The 19,687-nt window shown below is 33.2% G+C and overlaps 1 protein-coding gene across 2 annotated transcripts in view; it reads right to left on the reverse strand.

Moving 5' to 3' along the window:
- Window positions 1-4,260: 4,260 nt before the first annotated feature.
- The window catches only part of LOC119632942 (bone morphogenetic protein receptor type-1B), an 85,295-nt gene continuing 69,868 nt past the window's right edge, over window positions 4,261-19,687 (reverse strand). For both annotated transcript variants that reach the window (XM_038026107.1, XM_038026108.1), the window contains 2 exons: window positions 5,828-6,015; window positions 4,261-5,717 (listed from right to left, as the gene is read on the reverse strand). In XM_038026107.1, the coding sequence (XP_037882035.1) occupies window positions 4,413-5,717; window positions 5,828-6,015 (1,493 nt within the window). In that variant the 3' untranslated portion in view covers window positions 4,261-4,412. The remainder of the gene's footprint in view (window positions 5,718-5,827; window positions 6,016-19,687) is intronic.

Consider the following 19,687-nt stretch of genomic DNA (forward strand, 5'->3'; position numbering starts at 1 on the left):
CTCGTTATTCTTTGCTCGCTAAACAATTGGTAAAGAGATGGCGCCGAGTTTAACTAAATTAAGTTTGTATGCTATACAAGTTAAGTTAAAAATTTGTTCTTATCCTTTAAGGTAAGTAAAAATATGATTAATTTGCAAGCAACAAAGTACCAGTCCTTGCATTTGGTATAATCATGCACTGCATAGCAAAACCATTTCTTGTCTTTCCATCAAACAAAACATCTTTAGCTGGTTACTTTTTCGTCTTCTCTTTGCGAAAACAGGATATTTCAGCGTCTCGTGGTTATGCCTCTGCAGAGTAGAAGGCGCAGTTTAAAAACGGAATTGCCTCCGCGTAATTGGTCCACATATTCACTTTACGTATCGATCAAAAATTTTTGCAATACAAAGCATGACACGGCGGAATAATTGTAACCAATACGCCAAAACAGGCTCGTGCAATATGGTAATTTTTATAGTTGTTCGATGGACGTCAACAAAATTATAAAACTGCGCATGTAATTTATGAATATCCCTAAGCAATTTTGACGCGACCTACAATGCAATATGTATGTTGTCCCAAAATCTACGCAAGATTTGAAATTGACGCCACTTGCGCGGTAAAAGAGGCGACTAAACGCTGCATCAACGAAATTAAGCTACATTTATGGAAAATTTCGATAAACGAGCCCTACGCTATATGCACTTTAATTCAATAAAAACTTAGCTCTTTGGTCGCAAACTTTTTTTCTAATCTATAGCTAATACGAAAATTAGCGGGAATAAAGCGGAGAGAAGCCTTGGTCAACAGAATTTTGCAATTTCTACACTACACCAAATGCACATCGCTAAAGCGAGCTTTTCTTGAACATGGTTCTAACACCAGGCATCTGCAAGAGAATCACATTTTTTTTTTTTTTGCATTCTCTCCATTGGGAGTTCAACGATCATCATTTACCGCAGAGAAAAAGTTTCGGATCAATAAAGGGAACTTCGCTTTTGAAAGTGGACAAAAAGGTCAGTTCAGGCTTATAGCCAGAAATTCCCAAAATTAGTACAAGTGTTCCCTAACATTCATTAAGGCATTTTCGTACACTCAACATATATTGCTATAGAGAAGCTTATAGCAACAATGAGGAGGGTGAGAAGGACACTACTTTAGTTTTGTCTATAGTAATAATTATCAATGACAATTGAGTTATACAATAATAATCATTACTACAATTAATAATTGATAGCACTGTCGTGAAGAAAAGTAAAGATAAAGACATAAGATAACGTAACTCTATCGTATAATATTACAAATAAAGTCAGGATTTAGATGTGATTTATACGTCATAAAAACTCTTTATAGTTAATTTAAATCTACTCGGGCTAATAATCACTTTGATATGCATGGCGCGATAACGAGTGCCGTAACTGTAGATTGCGGCTAATGTTAAGGTTAATAGATGGACTTCTCTAAAAGTATTAACTTCGCTTTGATTAGAGAAAGATGGATTAATGACCGGTACGTCTGTGTAGAATATATCATTTATAATTTAATATATTTGTAAAGTAGGTTTTCTAACGTTATTTAAAAACAGTTTGATGACTAGTTTTTTTTAAACGATCATGGAAGTAATTATAAATAGAACTTAAAATAACTTAACATAGTAAAAGTTTACACTTTAATTGAAATAGTTTTCCAACACAATTACCTCCATCTTCTAAAATATTGTTTTTCTATACCCATCACTTGAAAGTATCGGAAATATGTAAATTCATCTGCAGTAGTCACTCTTGTCTCTAAAGGGTTTGCAAGTTCATTACGGAAAAATACTTAGATAACCAATGCGTGTTAGAGGGGGAAACTTGCATTACAATCAATTCTTAATTAAGAGAATATTTATCCAAGGATAACATATAAAATATTTACTGCAGTATTCTATCAATTTCTGTAAATTTTGTTGGGACATCGATCTGTGCCGCAGTTAGTAGTTGGACCCACGATCGTTGAGTTGTTAGTAGAGATCCTTTACTTACTCTGCCATTCGTAAATTAATAAAAAAAAAATTTCTGCCTTTCTCGTCCATATGCCCGGCAATTCCCCTCTCTTCCCCCGAAGTTTTTCACCTAAGCAAGTGTTGGTTAAGTGCTCTATCTATTTTTTCGAATTTAAAATTTTGCAAAAGTTACACCACATGCCGAAGAGTATTTTTACGAGAAAGGCTCCAGTGTTGCCTTTTATTAATATTTCTCAAAAATAGTTTTATTTTTTTAAAACATAAATATGTATTTAATAACTTTCTCGAATATTAGGTGCTTTCATAAATTGCGGTTTTTCCAAAATTTTCTTTACTGGAAATTGATCATTATTATCTGCGAGATCTTTTGCATTTTTTCAGGTAGTTTTATAATTTCGTCGGCGTAGGACTTCTAAGGTTTGTATAGGCATCGATTCATCAAATCTAGTGGCAACAAACGTTGCAGACTTTTTATATTTTGATAATTTTTGCCCGTGAAGAAGCCATTTATTGAGAAATATTGGTGCATTATATATTAATAAAGATATTTTGCGTCACCTTCTTTCAAGTTTTTCCCGATATTTCTGGCAACACGTCGATACTGTGTCGAAAGAACGATATCTCTTTGGCCTTTTTCGAACATTATTATTCTATCACGTTTCCTTCTATTAAAAAAAAACCCTTTTTTGGCTGTTGCAGTAGCCTTCTCCCTTCATTGTCTTCTCGTGTTAACATGGAAGCTAAGACCACGAATCACTTAATATCTCAAAAACTCTTATTTACAGCCTGATGTTCTGGCATTATCGTCTTGTTAATTGTGATAAAGTAGCGATTGTGTGCGCTTGTCAACGCTTTCGCCATTTTTGTTCAAATTTAAGCACATGGTTGATAGTGCACGAAAATCTCATATTATTGTGCAAAAAAATGAATAAGAAAATTATGTTCGGCTGTGGCTGAATCTTTTGTACCCACTATCACCATTTTAGAAAAGATTATAGAAAAACCCGTAAAGGTTATTGTTCTTTAATATTATGTGCGTGTGACTGATTGTTTCCAAATTTGTAGAATACACATATAGAAATTTTTATCGTGTGTTCTTTATAATTTCGATGCACTCAGGATAAAAATGGCGTCTGTTCTAGTTTATAAACAATTTAGTTTACTACTGCTGTGGGCGTCCTCTTACCGTTTCTGCCAAATTTAAAGGCGAGAAGTTCCTTCTTGCAACCAGGAGAATGTTTACCATAGACATTTGGCAGACAGACAGGCGGACAGACATGCTTAAATAGATTAAGAATTTGATTCAAATCAAGAATGTGTATACTTTACGGCAAGTACGAAACTTGTTTTTAAGGCTTAACTGTGGGGGGGGATACAACAATGACACGGTGTCACAAAATGGAACAAGTTGCAGGCAAGTCATTAATATATTATTTTACTATTTGCTTATTTTCTATAGAATTGACATTTTGTACACTTTTCTATTGTAGTTTCTTTCAATGTTTAAGATTTTTCTGCTTATGTCGTCGCGCTATACCTTCTTATTATGATAACAATATTTAGTAACCTGCTCAAGAGTACAACAAAACAGATCACGTTTTTTGAAGTTTCCAAGTTTATGATTAAAAGCCAGAAAACCAAATTCTCACTAAAAATTGATAAACCGAGTTTTACAGTCGCCCGTTGGAAATATATGGTTAGTGAGCGATTGTGCTCAGAACAACAATATAAGAGACGTCGTGGTGATGGTGCTCAGAATGCGGCTATTAGTGTGCAGCTATATTTAACAGACTATATATGTGATGGGTATCGATATTTCGTCTTAAACTAGATTTTAAAATTAAAATTAAGAAGAACAAAAATATCAACGTATTTCGTCGTCTAACAATAAAGAAATCGAAATAATTGTAGTAAGCTTATGGGACTTAAAGTTAATTTTAATTGCAAAATAAAATATAAAGATAAATAAATATTTATGATTTTGTACAAAGCAAATGCATTTAGGAATTAAAATATTTTCAAAAGTTTTCAAAAGAATTATCTTCTTTTCTTTCTTCTTTATCGGGGATTAGCTGTTGCCTCCTTCGCGTGAATTCCTTTATATATAAATGAGAAAAAACCTTAAATTTCACTTAAATTAATTAAACTTAGATTAGAAAAAAATTAAAAAAACATTTTTTTTTTCAAAATTGGTTTTAAAACAAAACAAGAATTTTTTTTTTTTTTAAATTTTCTCCAAAACTATAAACAAGAAATTCTTATTATAACAAAAACAAAAAAAAAAAAAAAAAAAAACAAAAAAAATGCGCACACACATCCATACCTAAATTTACTTATTTAAACAATGTCTTGCTAGGCGTTGGAGGAGGAAAGGAAAAAAATAACCTAAACTAACCATGGGCTAAAGAAATTACAATAAATTAGTTTTTACACAATTTTAACAGGACAGTCCATGTAGTCGGCATCGAAGCGAGCTAGAGTCTTTTTCACTCGTAACGCGGTTAGGCGCACTGAAGGGTTGGGATGCCAGCATTCTTGCATGATTTTTGCAATTGTAGCTAAAACATCATCTTCCTGCCAACGTGACGGGATAGGCGGACGAAAACCTTTTACGCAGACTACAACATGCATATCCTCAAAAGTAGGCTCGGAAGGCACCACATCATGATAGGGCGGAGCGTAATCTTCGCAAGTGGTAGCCTTAGATCCGGGTATAGGCGTATAGCAGCGTCTTGCCATCTCCCATAATACCAAACCCACTGAGTACATATCAGCCCTTTTAAATTCATCAATTTGTTGCGGATTCATTGTTTGATTGAGCACTTCCGGGGCCATATAACGTCTAGTACCTACTCGGGTGTTTTGAGCAATATGTATTTCATCCAATTCGGAAATATATTTAACAGCCAAACCAAAATCTGCTATAGCACATTGGCCGTTGCGTTTAACTAAGATATTTTTACTTTTAATATCGCGATGGGCAATGGCCGGTTTGCCGGGCGAACCGAATATCTCTTCATGTAAATGAGCTAGGCCCGACGCGAGAGAGTAAGCCAACAAATGCAATTTTTGAGGATTAATAACCGAGCTGGATAAGTAATCGTATAAACTACCATTTTCATGATAATCGGTTATCAATATCATTTGGGCCCAGCTACCGTTGCATTTGATGTCGGCCGCAATAAAGCCCAAAATATTTTCATGACGCATTAAGACAGTTTGATAAATTTCAGTTTCACGAAACCAAGAAGTCTCCTGTGTATACTTGAACGTTTTAACGGCAACTTTCTCATCGCGCCACTGAGCGAGCCATACTTCGCTGTAACGTCCTTTCCCAATTAAACGCACCATTTGAATTTCTTTTGCTATGGTACGTTGTACCAGCAAAGGTAAACCTGAACCCGAGCCCGAACTTTGACCGACCATTTGTGATAAAGGTGACAGTTGACTATTGCACATACTACCTATGAGACGCGGTTGCTTACGTAGTTTCTCTCTTCTTTTATAAGTCATGCAAACAATTACAATGATCACGACAAAGGCGGATAAGCAGATGATCATCGACGCAATCATAGCCAGATAATGCACCGATTGCGAGCTTACTGGCAATTCTGGGGCGGGTGTAGTAAGTTTCGGCGTAAAGGCGGGATGTAAATGGCGATTACATAAGTCACCACTATTACAGCAATCGATATTTTTGCCATGCAGGTTCGGGACCGCAGCCACTTTGCACTAAACGAGACCAGACGGGAGAAAGAGATAAACAAAAACTTAATTACTTTAAATTCATGTTAAAAAAAAAAAAATAAAAATATGATCACATATCATAACTGTCTACTAACCATTAGGAAACCGCCATTTTCTTCGGGTGGCATACAACCAAACGTTCGTTCTTCTTCATAAGTTTGTGTGAATTCGTCATAAACTTCTTCCACTGCACTAAAACAATAACCTCCGGGACGTGTTTCGCAGGTGCCATTTATCACATTATTTGGACAACTGCCGTCACAATAGCATGTCAGTGTACGCGCTATAGAAATAAGAAATAAGCGCGAAAGGAAAGACAATGATTAGATTTATGGCTATTGTTTCAACAATTTCAGGGAATGTTCAATTAAATAAAAGCTCAAAACTTTTCATTTTATACATGCATGACCAGAGTAAGTTTATGATATAATTTCGCTCTTTTCGTTAAATTTAAACACACTTTTACAATAGTTTATCATGATATTTACCAAGTTAAATGAGTAAGTAAGTAAGTAAGTAAGTAAGTTAATCATATGTTAGTTAATTATGAATTGAAATGATCGTATCATGCAGTTTATTTAAATGATATTTAAGTTAAAAACAATTATAACCTGTGGAGCACTTTAACACATAAATTCTTTTCTCATTTTTAAGACAATATTTATTTCGTCCATACATATATACAAATGGAGCAGCAGCAGCAGCAGCAGCAGCAGCAGCAGCATATGAGTTAAGCACGAATCTTGCTACCGGTTCTTACTCTTCCTTATTATTCACATTTAAGATAAACACTTGCCTTACACCGACTTATGCTTACGAATGTATGAGTATTGAATATTGCGCGTGTCTGGACTTAAAAATATAGAATTTATGTGCAAAGGCAACAACAGTTAGACAGTGAGATCGAATCTTAGGTGCCCTTCAAATTAGAAAGTTTTTCTTCTCGTATCTGATAGACATAGCGATCGGAGCTACCTCGGGATCTACTATTAAAATAAATCTAATAGGTAAGTATTCGAATCGGAATTCAGCAAAGTGTCTCTCATGGATTATTAGTAAAACTATTTGGGACTAACTTTTTGGCTTTTGAGTTACTGTTCAGTTTTTCAGCGGAATCTTATAGTAAAGACAAAGTTCTTAAGCACAGAATGAAGTCTTGGATGCTAATTACACTCAGTATTTCTATACTCCTCGTAGGATCAAGTTCAAAGAGATACAAATGTAATAATTTTATTAATATATATTTATTATCTTGTAGTGTGTGTGTGTGTGTGTATAAAAATAAACGCAGCAGCAAGTAATAATGAAAATGATTATAACACCAGTCCAGAGTAAAACAAAAAAAAAAAAAAAAAAAACATAAAAACACAAAATAATATATTAAGAGAAACATAACATACATACATACGTAAATGCATAAATACATTAAAATGTCTTTGATGCCTACACATACAAACATACAATATAAGTAAATATCTATGGTTATGCTTAATGTTTCTGCATGCGTATGCATTTAATGCAGCACGCACGAAATACATAAAGTGTTTGTTGAATTTGTATGTCGCTCGGGACTTTTTTGGAATAAGGCAGTGTGTGTGTGTGTGTGTGTGTATGTATGTACGTACGCAGTCGTTATAAACATTAACAGCACTACGTACATGCTGAGCTCGCACATTAACTGCATATTATTCTAAGGCTTGAAAATACATGCAGCAGCAGCAGCAACAGCAGCAGACAGACAGCAACAACAAACACAGCAGCAAGCAACTAGTGTTTGTTCTTGCCTTATGAAGAAGAAAAAAACAAAAACAAAACATAAAAAAATTGAAAAAGCAGAGCAAAATACATACATATGCATTTACTTAAAACACGTACGGCTATGTAAGCAAGCATTTGTCTTATATATGTTTGGGTGCCTTTATAAGAGGCTCCAAATTGGCGCCGTTTGCCACCGCATGCTTTAAATAGTCCAGTTTAGATAGGCATACGCACTTACTTGCATAAATGCCTATATATATATATATATATCATTTATACATTTATATATATATATATATATATATGTGTGTGCATATGTGCACGATCTCTTTCCGTTCGTTGTCTGTCAATTTTGTTGTTACTATTATTATTATTGTGAATATTATTATTATTATTATTATTCATTTTTTGACTTTTGCCGACTTGTTGTTGTATTGTGTTTCGGTCTTTATTTATATTTTTTTTCCTTTCCTTGCTCCTGTTCGTTCGACACAGTTTTTTTATGTTGTTATTTTTGTTCGTTCACATGTGGTCGCTATGTTTATTGAATTCTTTAAACGTCGTTTCGTTATTTTTAGACCTCTTTTTGATATTAAATTATTTAAAAACAAAAAATAATAATAATAATAAAAAACACTACGTTTATTAACTCGGAAATCAAGAGTCAAAAAATTTTATTTGTCCTCTACGCATAGTGATAGCATAAATTTTGAGATAAATGAATGAATGTATAAAAAAAGTTTAAATGATCTTTAAATTTCATCAACAATTTCAGGTTTAAATTTTGTTGTTATCTTCTTGTTATATATATATAAATATATATATATATATATATATATATATATATATACATGTTTGTATCAAATATTGCGTAATCTTCATGATAAAAATATGTTCATTAATGTCTTGAAAGTATTGATGTGTATATATATCTTGTTTTATGCTACTTGTAAATATATGTTAAGATTTAATAAATAATCTTTTGTCCGAAAATATCATTTACTTTTCGTTTTTTTAGTGTTTTTGGCTTGCATTTTATGCTTTCTTTAAGGAAACATGCTTAGATATATGACTACGATAGCAAGAACAACAGAGCAACATTTATTCAGCTGGGTTCGGTTTACAGTTCTCATTGTGAATCAACTTTTAACGAGTAAGCAGCTCATAGTACTCGATAGCGTATCAACTTTGCTTGACATCGAATTTAAAATTTCATTGGTATGCGATCAGCAAATCATGAGATTTCCTTTAATAACATTCATAACACCTTTGTGTGCTGATGATCCATCTCCAGTTGCATGAACTCATATCCAGAACTATATTTCCTTGTATCATATGCGTACTGATGTCAACATATATATCTTTCATTTCGACTTTTTACACAAATTTTTATCAAAACAAATCAAATGAATCAAATAATCTGAAATATCTATCTTTTATATTCTACATCGTTCATGGTGGATTACTGCTACATAGCAATCGATTCTAAATTATTTTCATCAACTTATGGTTGCTCGTCGGATTCCTATCCAGAGGTTGCCATATTTTCACGAAATTTCGAGGTCTGATGTTGTTTGGCCCACGATCGTTACCTTATTTAAAACGAATTTGTTCGACCATTTTGCTAACATTTCAAGTGCGAAAATTTATTTTGAGAGAATGTTTGTTTGCTATCTTTTAAAAGCGAAAATCAATGGAAAACAGTATTTTAGTATATTAAATGAATGTGGGAAATTTAACTTGACTGGAATCATATTTTGAAATCACTCCTGTATAATCTACATTAGTACGAAAAGGAAGCCTTTGTTTGCCAAGCGAGATCTGGGTGAAAAAAAGCAGAAAAGGATTGGCACTTTGTGAGCTCGACTCCGGCAAAAGGTAGACCTTCTCATCTAACAACAAGTGAAACATTATAGTTAGGCAGTGTCGGCCATTAAATACCATACATCATTTCGCTTAATACCGTATAATAAGGTCATTTAATGGCTTTTGAAAATAAGATATTATATGAGAAGCGGTTGAAAAAGTGGTCCAGCCCGAACCATTTTCAACAGCGCTCATCTTTGGACCGAAAGGCAAATTTCATCAAAACATTTCAAATATTGCGATCTAGATGTTGAGCACAAGATATTTGAGACGGACCGACAGGAAAATTTAGATCGATTCAAAAAATTGGATCTATCTCAAGTTCTTCAGAGTATTTCATGCATCCGCACTAACTTAACACATCTTTGCATACTCTTGTACAAGGGGTGTATAGAGTATAATAAACTACAATTTTTTGGTATTTGGGAAATAAATGAAGAAAAGCGTATTCATGGCGTAATGGTCGGTCCTGTCCGGTTTGTTTTATTTTCTGTACATTTTGTATATTGTTATGGTACACAGTGTTTTTGGTTAATAATAATAATAATAATATTTTTGCAAAGTTATGAATATTGTGTTTACCAATTCACTTACGATTAAGTAAGTAATTACAATGGTTAAAGTTCTCTTCTTTATCGTAGCGTCAGGAATTTCATTACAAGTTTTGAAGCGAAATGATCGCAATGAATGTTTTACTATTTAAAGTCAGTCAAAATAGACGATTAAGTCAACGTTTTATTATCACAATTGAAAGGTTTTGTGCAGGAAGAGAAAGTTATTAAGAGGTTCGTTGAAAGGCTTCGTATGCGCAATATTTATACCGTATGAGTCTAATAATGTCACACACTTTTCCTCAAAGTTGTTAAGTCTTAGTTTCCATAATAATTTTTACGATATTTAGAACTGCTAACACAATTTAATAGAATGACTCAGAAAAGAATGCTTTTATAATTTGCTGCTGCGTTGGCCAACAAGTGTTTCACGAGAAACTTCTTAGTAGACGGCGAGGCGCTTCTAAAGTTAAGCGAATGACTTTATGTTCAGCCGACTATGGCAAGTAGCGACTTCACCTTTAACAAAATTAAAAACGTCACTGGCTTTTTAATGACGGCTTTGTGGTGTTGGAAACACAATTATGGCGAATGTATATTTTGTGAGTCAAGGCGATTACGTATGAGACAAGGTATTGAAATTTTTTAATGCAACTGTATGGATGAAAATTTTTTTATCCGTTCTCAAGTGTAAGTTTTCTCCGATTTCGTTAAAAATTAGTGGAAGCTTTTCACGCCAAAAATGGAAGTTTGAATTTTCTTCTTCTCCTAAAGTTACCATAGGAGCCATAGGATCCTATTCTGCGTATATAGTCAATAATGTAGTATAGCTTCCTCTGAATAAATATAAGCAAGTTTATGCAACAACACCACATCGGCCGCAGTTAGTGCATATTACGCTCTATGCGTTCTAACAAAGTTGTCACTAAAACCTTTTGTTTATTGATACATGTATTTGTAATAAATAAAGATTATTAAGATCTAGTTAATAAGTTTTTAATTTCAAGCTATTTATTACATACCTTTTTCATAGCCAACTAATAATTAAATAATTTAAGCGTATTGTGTGTTGTTTATTCATTTCTCTAATAAAAACAAAAGTTTTACGGAGGCATATGTAAAATAAGCCTATAGATCGTATAGCACAGGCAAGCGTGGGAATATTACATTTTTCCTTTTTTTTTTGTGTACATAGTTTTCTCACTAATATTCAAACAGTCTATATTCACTTGGAGGGAAAAAGATTGCACACGCGAAACACTTGTTATCAACAATAACATACGACTCGGTATCGAATTGTATAAAAAAAAAAAAAAAAAGCTATGGCAAATATTTTGGTCAAATATTTAGCCACTCCCACGCATGCTAACTAACGTTAATTATCCAAATGCATGTGTATGCAGGCTTAATGAACAACGGAATCTCGATAGATAATGTTGGTAAACATTTATAAAGATTTGCGTGCTAAACTTAACCACAAGTAACGTTAACAATACCGAAGAGTTTATTGTTATGCTGTATTGTATTTTTATTGATTGCTTCTATCAATAAATTTTGAAACTCACTAGTTGGCTAACGGTGTTAGTGGCAAGAATAGGCGGCGAAAATGCCAGACAATATCTGTATTCTCGAGCAAGACACAAGATTCGAATCAATTGATCATGTGCCTGTATATGTTGTCGTTTAGTGAAATATTTTAGATTAAAAAACTAAGTCACTGATATTGGTGGGTAAAATGTACCCTGCAAATACGAAAAGGAACCTCACTCGATCTGACCAGATGGATCATAGTATGAAATCAAAATGACCTCGACTCGAAACCATTTGAATTTGCTTCCGCCAATAATCCGCAACGTTCCGCAACTATTTCATTTAAATATCAAAACGATCTCGAAGAGGCCTTAGTATGAATCTGAAAGGTGGTTTAACTATTACCAACTATTACCGTCCCCCTACTTGTCTTGCATAGTCGTACGTAAAGTAAAAGGCTGAAAATTAACATACGCCTTGTTGGATACTATTCACCTCATATAATGGGAAAAATAGGTCGACTCAAAAAAAAAGACAATAAAAACACTACAGTCCGCTATGTCGGACCATTAAATATCCTATATCTCTTTGCTTAATACATCAAGGAGTATGTGTATAAAGGCATACCTTTACGGCGTGACGTGGTCCAAACTTAGCTAAAATAATTAGCCTTTCTGACCCATATTTTTTACGTTAGTCGAGAATGGGGCTATTATTCGGCTATTTTTGTCACGAATTTCTGAAAGTTTCAATACTTTTTCATATGACGACTTTCCAACATAACGTGTTACATGACAAGTGGATGGAAAACCGCACCGGTTTTTCTTGAGCCAAAAAGCGTTGAAGACCCCAATTTCATGGAAATATCATAAGAATTGCGACCTGTAGTTGGCCCCTAAGAGAACCTGAACTGACCAGCCGAACAGCTTACATCGATTCAGAAAACGAATCTGCCTCAAGTCCTTCCAAGTATACATACAAATACAAATGTTGCTTCTTTCATAAAAATTTTTTTTTTTTAAATGAGAGAAGAAAAACTACACTCACGGTAACCTTAATCTCATTCTATATTCAATCAATGTCGAGAAAGTCACGATCGAGACGTTTGCATGAACTCGTTTTGGTCATGGATCCTTAAGAACTACTCCACCAATAAGTAACTGTGGGCATATGCTTAGGATTAAACATACATTTTCTGAATGCCAAAGCCTTCACAGCCTTTTCATTCAAACACATGGTGGATAAAATATCAATACAAGATTTAATTTATTGTTAATACTTCAGATGCTGGAATTCTTTGGCATTTCTTTAATTATTCATGGAATTTCTTCTATTCTTCTATTTTTCATTTTATAAATTTAAAGATTTCACATCATTTGTATACATTATTTAGTATTTTAATAAAAATCCTGGAAACCGTGTGCCCCGGATAAGTTCGAAGAAAGGCACGATTCCAGAAAACGATGCGGGCTTCAAGATACTTTTGCGAATTCGTTGGCTAAAATGCTATGATTTCAATGCACATACGATTGTCTGGCCGATAGTGCCAAAAATGTTCGGACCTTCAGACTAGGTCGAGGGTATTCGGCACTCGAGTGCAGCTAATGTAATGAATTTATATATGAACTCGTGTAAGTACAACAATTGGCATTGTTTGCTTTGTTGCTTAAGCTTGTTTTTTCTTGTTACATAAATCGAATGAATGAAATGAATACATAAATAGATATATTGTAATGGCTAAAAAATATTGAGCCTTCAGAAAGTGAATATTAATGCATTCGTTTGATTCATCAGATTCAATGAACTTATATTTGTGGCCATCGACATGTTTGTCTCGTTCATGTTTAATGTACAGAAAGGAGGCTCATTATTTTTTATACTACTTTGCTGATTCATTCATGAAAATTATTCATTCATTGCGATAAAAAAGAGAGATGAATGAAAATTTTTAACAATTATTTGGGAACGAATTTTTTTTTTCTTTTAACATAAATTTTAAACAAAACGAGAAATGCCAACAAAATTAATTGCCGGATGCTGTTGATAGTAAAGCAATTTTGTATAGTAAGACCATCTCATTTACAAATTAAATATAAAATTAGTTCATCTAAAAACAAAAAATCAAAAAACAAAAAAAAAAACAAAAAAAAAAAAAAGGAAACGACGACAACGAAAACGAAAACCAAGCCCACAATAAAAATCGTACACATGGTCACTGTTCAATTGTTGTTTCTCAAATGTTTGCTAATTTGCAATAGTCGTGTCGTCGCTACTGCTGCTGTTGCGATTTTTACTTGTTGTTGTTGACTCTCGTCTCTCGTGCAAATTGATAACCATTTAATTACAAATTTAATTGCATTTGTTTCGTGTGTAGTACACGTAGTTGTAGAAAATTTTTCAAATTTCATTTCAATGTTATTATGTACGTATGTATGTATGTATGTATCTATGTATATATGTGTGTGTGTGTGTGTGTATTTGCGTGTGCATACGCTTGTGCTTATGCATTTATTCGTTCGACAATATGTTTCTCGCTTAACTATTGATTATCTTTAACATTTGATCAGTTAAATATTGGAAACATTTTTAGTATAGCTCTACAATTTGTGATTTCATATAATTCTGCAGAGATAAATACGTATGTGAATGCTCTTTTGTGCGATTATTTGCGTTTTTGCACGACTTTTATTTAATAACTAACTATTTTCTAAATGTAATATATCAAGGGTCTGCTAATTCTGTACCGATATAATGTGGCGGCGAACACAGAAAAACGCTCGCAAAAATCGATTCCCTTACATCAAATCCGAGTTCAATTTCTCAAATTTTAGGCTCACGATCTACAGATAATAGAGAAATGCGCAATGCCCTGTTGAAGAATAGGAATATGAAATATTCGTTTTTTTTTTTAAGTTGAGCTTCCGCTTTTAAGGTGAAGTTTTTTCAGAGGCATTGCTAAAACACAATCTTGCCAGAACTTATTACAATTAGCGAAAACGCGGCACTTAAACCTGCAACATCTTAGTAACGGAAAAACAGTATGTATCGGGATCTCGAAGTTGGTCGACCAACTCTGAATCTTAGATAAATTTCGCTTTACTAGCTTTAGATAATAGAAAATAAAAAAAAAAAAAAATGGAAAATTTTTGCCGAGAGACGGTATTTTGATGTACGCACATATGTACGTAATATTTTCTTTTAGTTGTACATATATGTATGTAATATCTTCTTTTAGTTCAAGTTGGACTATTTACTTAGCAGGAGTTTATATCATAAGCCAATCCTTAAGAAGTTTCCTCTTTCTAGCTGCAATAATAACACAGCTTGGTTTACACTAACCCAAGTTCGAGAAAAGTACAAGTAAGGTTCTAATTAGCCAAAACGGCTATTAAATACCGTGCACTACATAGCCCAACACAACTCTTTATTTATCTATGTAACAAAATACCCAAATTATATTCGGCTTACCTGTACAACCACTATACACTTTAGGAAAGAAATTTAGAAAATTTAATCAATCTAAGGATTTTATTTTTTGTTACCTATTTTCGTCATGAAGTGGTCAACAGTACGCTTTATTGTTATATAAAGGCTTACTTTTCAAGAGAGCCCTTACAGCATGGAGTACAAAAAAAGGAGCAACTTTCCTTATGAAATCTTAAAAGTTAGAGCGTTTTGTCTAAGATATAGTAAAATATGGGAGGGCGTTCAAAGAACTGTGTCGAACACAGCGAGTAATTTTGAAAATTGTAACTCTTTCCATACAGCTTTCCTAAGATAAATCGTTATAAGGGGAGTCATGACAAAAGACGCGACAACATCGTTGTCAATAGCAGCCGTCCTGGTGCTATAAACTTGTTAGCGTACTAAAGTTCACGAAAATATCTCAAACGGAGTGATCTGCTGGTTGGGCGTAAAAGTACATGGGCAGATATCAGTCGAACAAGCATAGGAAAATGATTCCGAACCAATTGGTATAATAAAAAATAAATCTCTCACAGGTCCTTCTAGGCGTTACATACATCCGCGCAAATTTGATACATCATATGCCAGCACTGCCAATCGGTAGATTACTAGCGAGTTCGACGATGTGTTTGCCTCTTTGCATTTCACTTGCCTATACGAAACTTAGATCACCTTATCGGTTTTCTTAGTTACTCGTCTTTTCATTTTCTCTCCAGAGGGCGTTGTCTTTACGGTAGAATTTTCGGGAAGTAGACAGAATAATTTAGTCTACCACAGAGTATAATATATTAAAAGAGAAAAAAAATGAGCCAATACGTTCCCTTGCAGACAATATCTGCGAGCTTGAATTGCCTACAGATATTCTTCTTAAAGTTGAACAATTGAAAACTTGTCCAAAAGTGATTAATTTTAGTATATTTTCACTAACATCCTCCGATCCTATTAACTGCCAAGTTGGTGCGCATATTTATTGAGATCTTCCAAAAACCAACAGCAATCATATCGACCGAATGGAAATAAGCTCTCCATTTGCGTCTTGTAAAATTATGTTTCGATATTTGCTCCGCGATCAATAAAATCTAAAATGTAGTTAGAAGAGCAATGTGCTTCATCGTTTGTAAGTTACTTAAAATGGGTACTAGGATCTATTTTTTAGGTTAACTTTTCAACATTGATAGCTGAACGTTGAACGTCGCAGTTGAGCAAATTTGAGTCGGACAATATTTATGCTGACGTACCGACAGGGAGTGCACAAAGAGAATATAGAAGTTATACGTAAAAGTCGGTAATCACATTGAAATCGGGAAAATCATGTTTCACGAAAACAGCTTTCTTCTTTGTTATTGCTACCAGCGAATGACCGATGTAAACGGATTCCCACCCATAGATATCTATGATAGGCACAATAAGAGTTTTTTAATTTCATTTTATTTCATATAAATCCATAGACATTATACTTGGTCACTTAGGCACATTTCATGTGCAAAAAGAAATTATAATATAAGTGAGCGCAGAAGTCAGCTAAATGGCTGCTAATATACTTTTCTTGCTCCATAAACACCGCAAAAAAGAAAGCAGTGCGGTTAATTTTCTTCTAAACTTATACAAAGAATCGTCGAGTCGAGGGATTTCAAACTCACTGGTAAGGCATTCCAATATCAGTAGCAACGCGAACAGCAAAAGATCGTTCGGCTGATGAGTTAGACAAAACGGAAGGGTTTCTAATCGATCTGGAGAAGTGCAGTTGTTCAACTAAAAGCTTTGGGAATCGAGTAGATAAGCAACTTGACTTTTAGGTAACTGGAAAAGGAGAATTTTAAGAAAGAATGATCAAAGGAGGAGAGGATATGTAACTTTAAGTTCGACGCTATGTAAGAAAATGTTCTACACAGTTAGCAATACTTTCAATTTCATTGGCATCTGTTTTGGGGCGCGTTTTTATAGATTTCAATCGCTCCGATCACACTTGAATGAAAATTAACTAAGACTGACGTCAAGACATTTCAATCTTTGTCTTAATAATGGGGTTTTAATCTTTTACTTCTTCGGTGGAAATTATTATTTTACATCACAAGTTTTCCGTTCGTTTTATTCAATAATTGCATAGAAATCATTGCAAGAATACTTAATTAATTAATTTTTATTAGTACTTCTTGAAACCATAATTAAATTGCTGTAAAAATGACGATCGTAGCGATGATAAGTGTGCGTTTCAATCCCCCCTTAGTTAGCGGAAGTAAATGTATTGTATGGATGTGCATAAAAGTTATTTTATAGAATAAATGCCATTGGGAGCGTGTTTACGATTACAGCTTTTGTGAAAGTTTGTCTGTCTACGGAGTGAGTTAGCGAATCAGTCATTCAGTGAAGCATGGAAACAAGCGGACGAGTAATTTGAAACCCAACAAATCAAACGCTCTTAATTTTCTTTCTATTATTTCTTGTTTTTAAAATAAAATGCTTGATTAAAGATAACAAACACATTCACATAATACACACACATACACATACATGCGCGCAGTTATATGTTTTTCTTTATTTATTTTTTTTTTTACAAATTGATGTTAAGGCCTTTGTAGTAGCATTTCATACCATAGGGTTACTATTATTATTATTATTATTAGAAACTTAATAAAGTAAAACTAACACCTACCTATTGTAGAGAACATATACATATATGCATGCACTTGCACGTATAAGAGGTGTAATGAGGGACAACACACGTTTTCAAGATTAATTATTAAAGACGCATTTGTCATGCATTGGCGACAATAAATGTCATCTGTATTGACATGTATCAAATACACAACTCAACTACTTGCTCTGCTTCTCCTTCCTCCATCGCGTGCCTCCCTCTCTTATGATATGATATCAGAACTATTTTGCTATTCTTTATTTTATAAAAACGAAACGAAAACAAATAAGAAAACTATATACGATTCGAAGGTAAGCTGGATACTCATACGAAGCTGTCAAGTTCTTATAACATTTATTAAAAAACAAATTCCGATATACGATAATGATATTAGGAGACTTATGCTAATAAGTCAATTTTACTCTAATTGTGTGAGTGTGTATATGGTTAAAGTTCTATATTCTTCTTCTTTTCGATCTCATATAGTCATATATTTTTGAAAGGGTGTGAAGATAAATTCGAATTTAACTAGTAAAGACACCTACCATTTCTGTTCACATACCTCTGTTAACGACTTAACAGAGCTCATGTTAAATAATTACAATTGAGATATAGTTGGTTTGAAAGCCTAATCCGTCCATATTAAAAAAAAGAAAATATTTTTGTGGGCATTTCATGAATCAATATAAAACTACCTTTCAAGCAAACTAAACAAATTCAAATTCTGCTTATGGAAACTATTTTTAACGGTATTTGAAATTTGGTATGTTAGCGAAAACTGCATATGGAAAAAAACACAAATTTGACACTCTGGTGCGGCCAAACTAGATAATGTCGCCTATATTCACCTATATCACGTGAATCTATATAAAAGTACCTATTGCATGGGCAAAAAAATTCACACTTTTCTTTCGGGAACTGTTTTGAACGATCTTTTGAAATTTGATATGTTAGCGAAAAATGGTTGTAAGTATAGTATAGTATATATATATATACTAGTATAGTAAAGTATAGTACTAGTATAGTATAGCATAATGCACTATATTCTAGGACAAAAAAAACTATACTGTAGTACAATATATTTTAGCAAGAAAAAAGCTATACTGTAGTACAAAAATTTTGTACTATAGTACAATGATTTTTAGTACAAAATACACTATACTGTAGTACAATGATTTTCAGTACAAAATACACTATACCGTAGTACAAAGTAGTACAATGATTTCTAGTACAAAATACAGTATACTGTAGTACAATTATTTTCAGTACAAAATACACTATACTGTAGTACAACGATTTCTAGTACGAAATGCACTATACTGTAGTACAATGATTTTCAGTACAAAATACACTGTACCGTAGTACAATTATTTTCAGTACAAAATACACTATACTGTAGTACAAAAATTTTGTACTGTAGTACAATGGTTTCTAGTACAAGGTACGGTATACTGTAGTCCAATTATTTTCAGTACAAAATACACTATACTGTAGTACTACGATTTTCAGTACAAAATACACTATACCGCAGTACAAAAATTATTTACTATAGTACAATGATTTTCAGTACAAAATACACTGTACTGTAGTACAATTATTTTCAGTACAAAATTCTCTATACTGTAGTACGATGATTTTCAGTACAAAATACACTATACTGTGGTACAAAAATTTTGTGCGGCTGTACAATGATTTCTAGTACAAAATACGCTATACTGTAGTACAATGACTTTCAGTACAAAACACACTATGCTGTAGTACAATGGTCTCTAGTACAAAATACACTACACTGTAGTAAAATGATTTTCAGTACAAATTACACTACACTGTAGTGCAAAGATTTTGTACAGTAGTACATTGATTTCTAGTACAAAATACAGTATACTGTAGTACAATTATTTTCAGTACAAAATACACTATACTGCAGTACAACGATTTCTAGTACGAAATACACTATACTGTAGTACAATGATTTTCAGTACAAAATACGCTGTACTGTAGTACAATTATTTTCAGTACAAAATACCCTACACCGTAGTAAAAGAATTTTGTACTGCTGTACATTGATTTCTAGTACAAAATACAGTATACCGTAGTACAATTATTTTCAGTACAAAATACACTATACTGTAGTACAATGATTTTCAGTA

Source organism: Glossina fuscipes, unplaced genomic scaffold, assembly GCF_014805625.2.
Source record: "Glossina fuscipes isolate IAEA_lab_2018 unplaced genomic scaffold, Yale_Gfus_2 2, whole genome shotgun sequence".
In the NCBI taxonomy this organism is placed as follows: domain Eukaryota; kingdom Metazoa; phylum Arthropoda; class Insecta; order Diptera; family Glossinidae; genus Glossina; species Glossina fuscipes.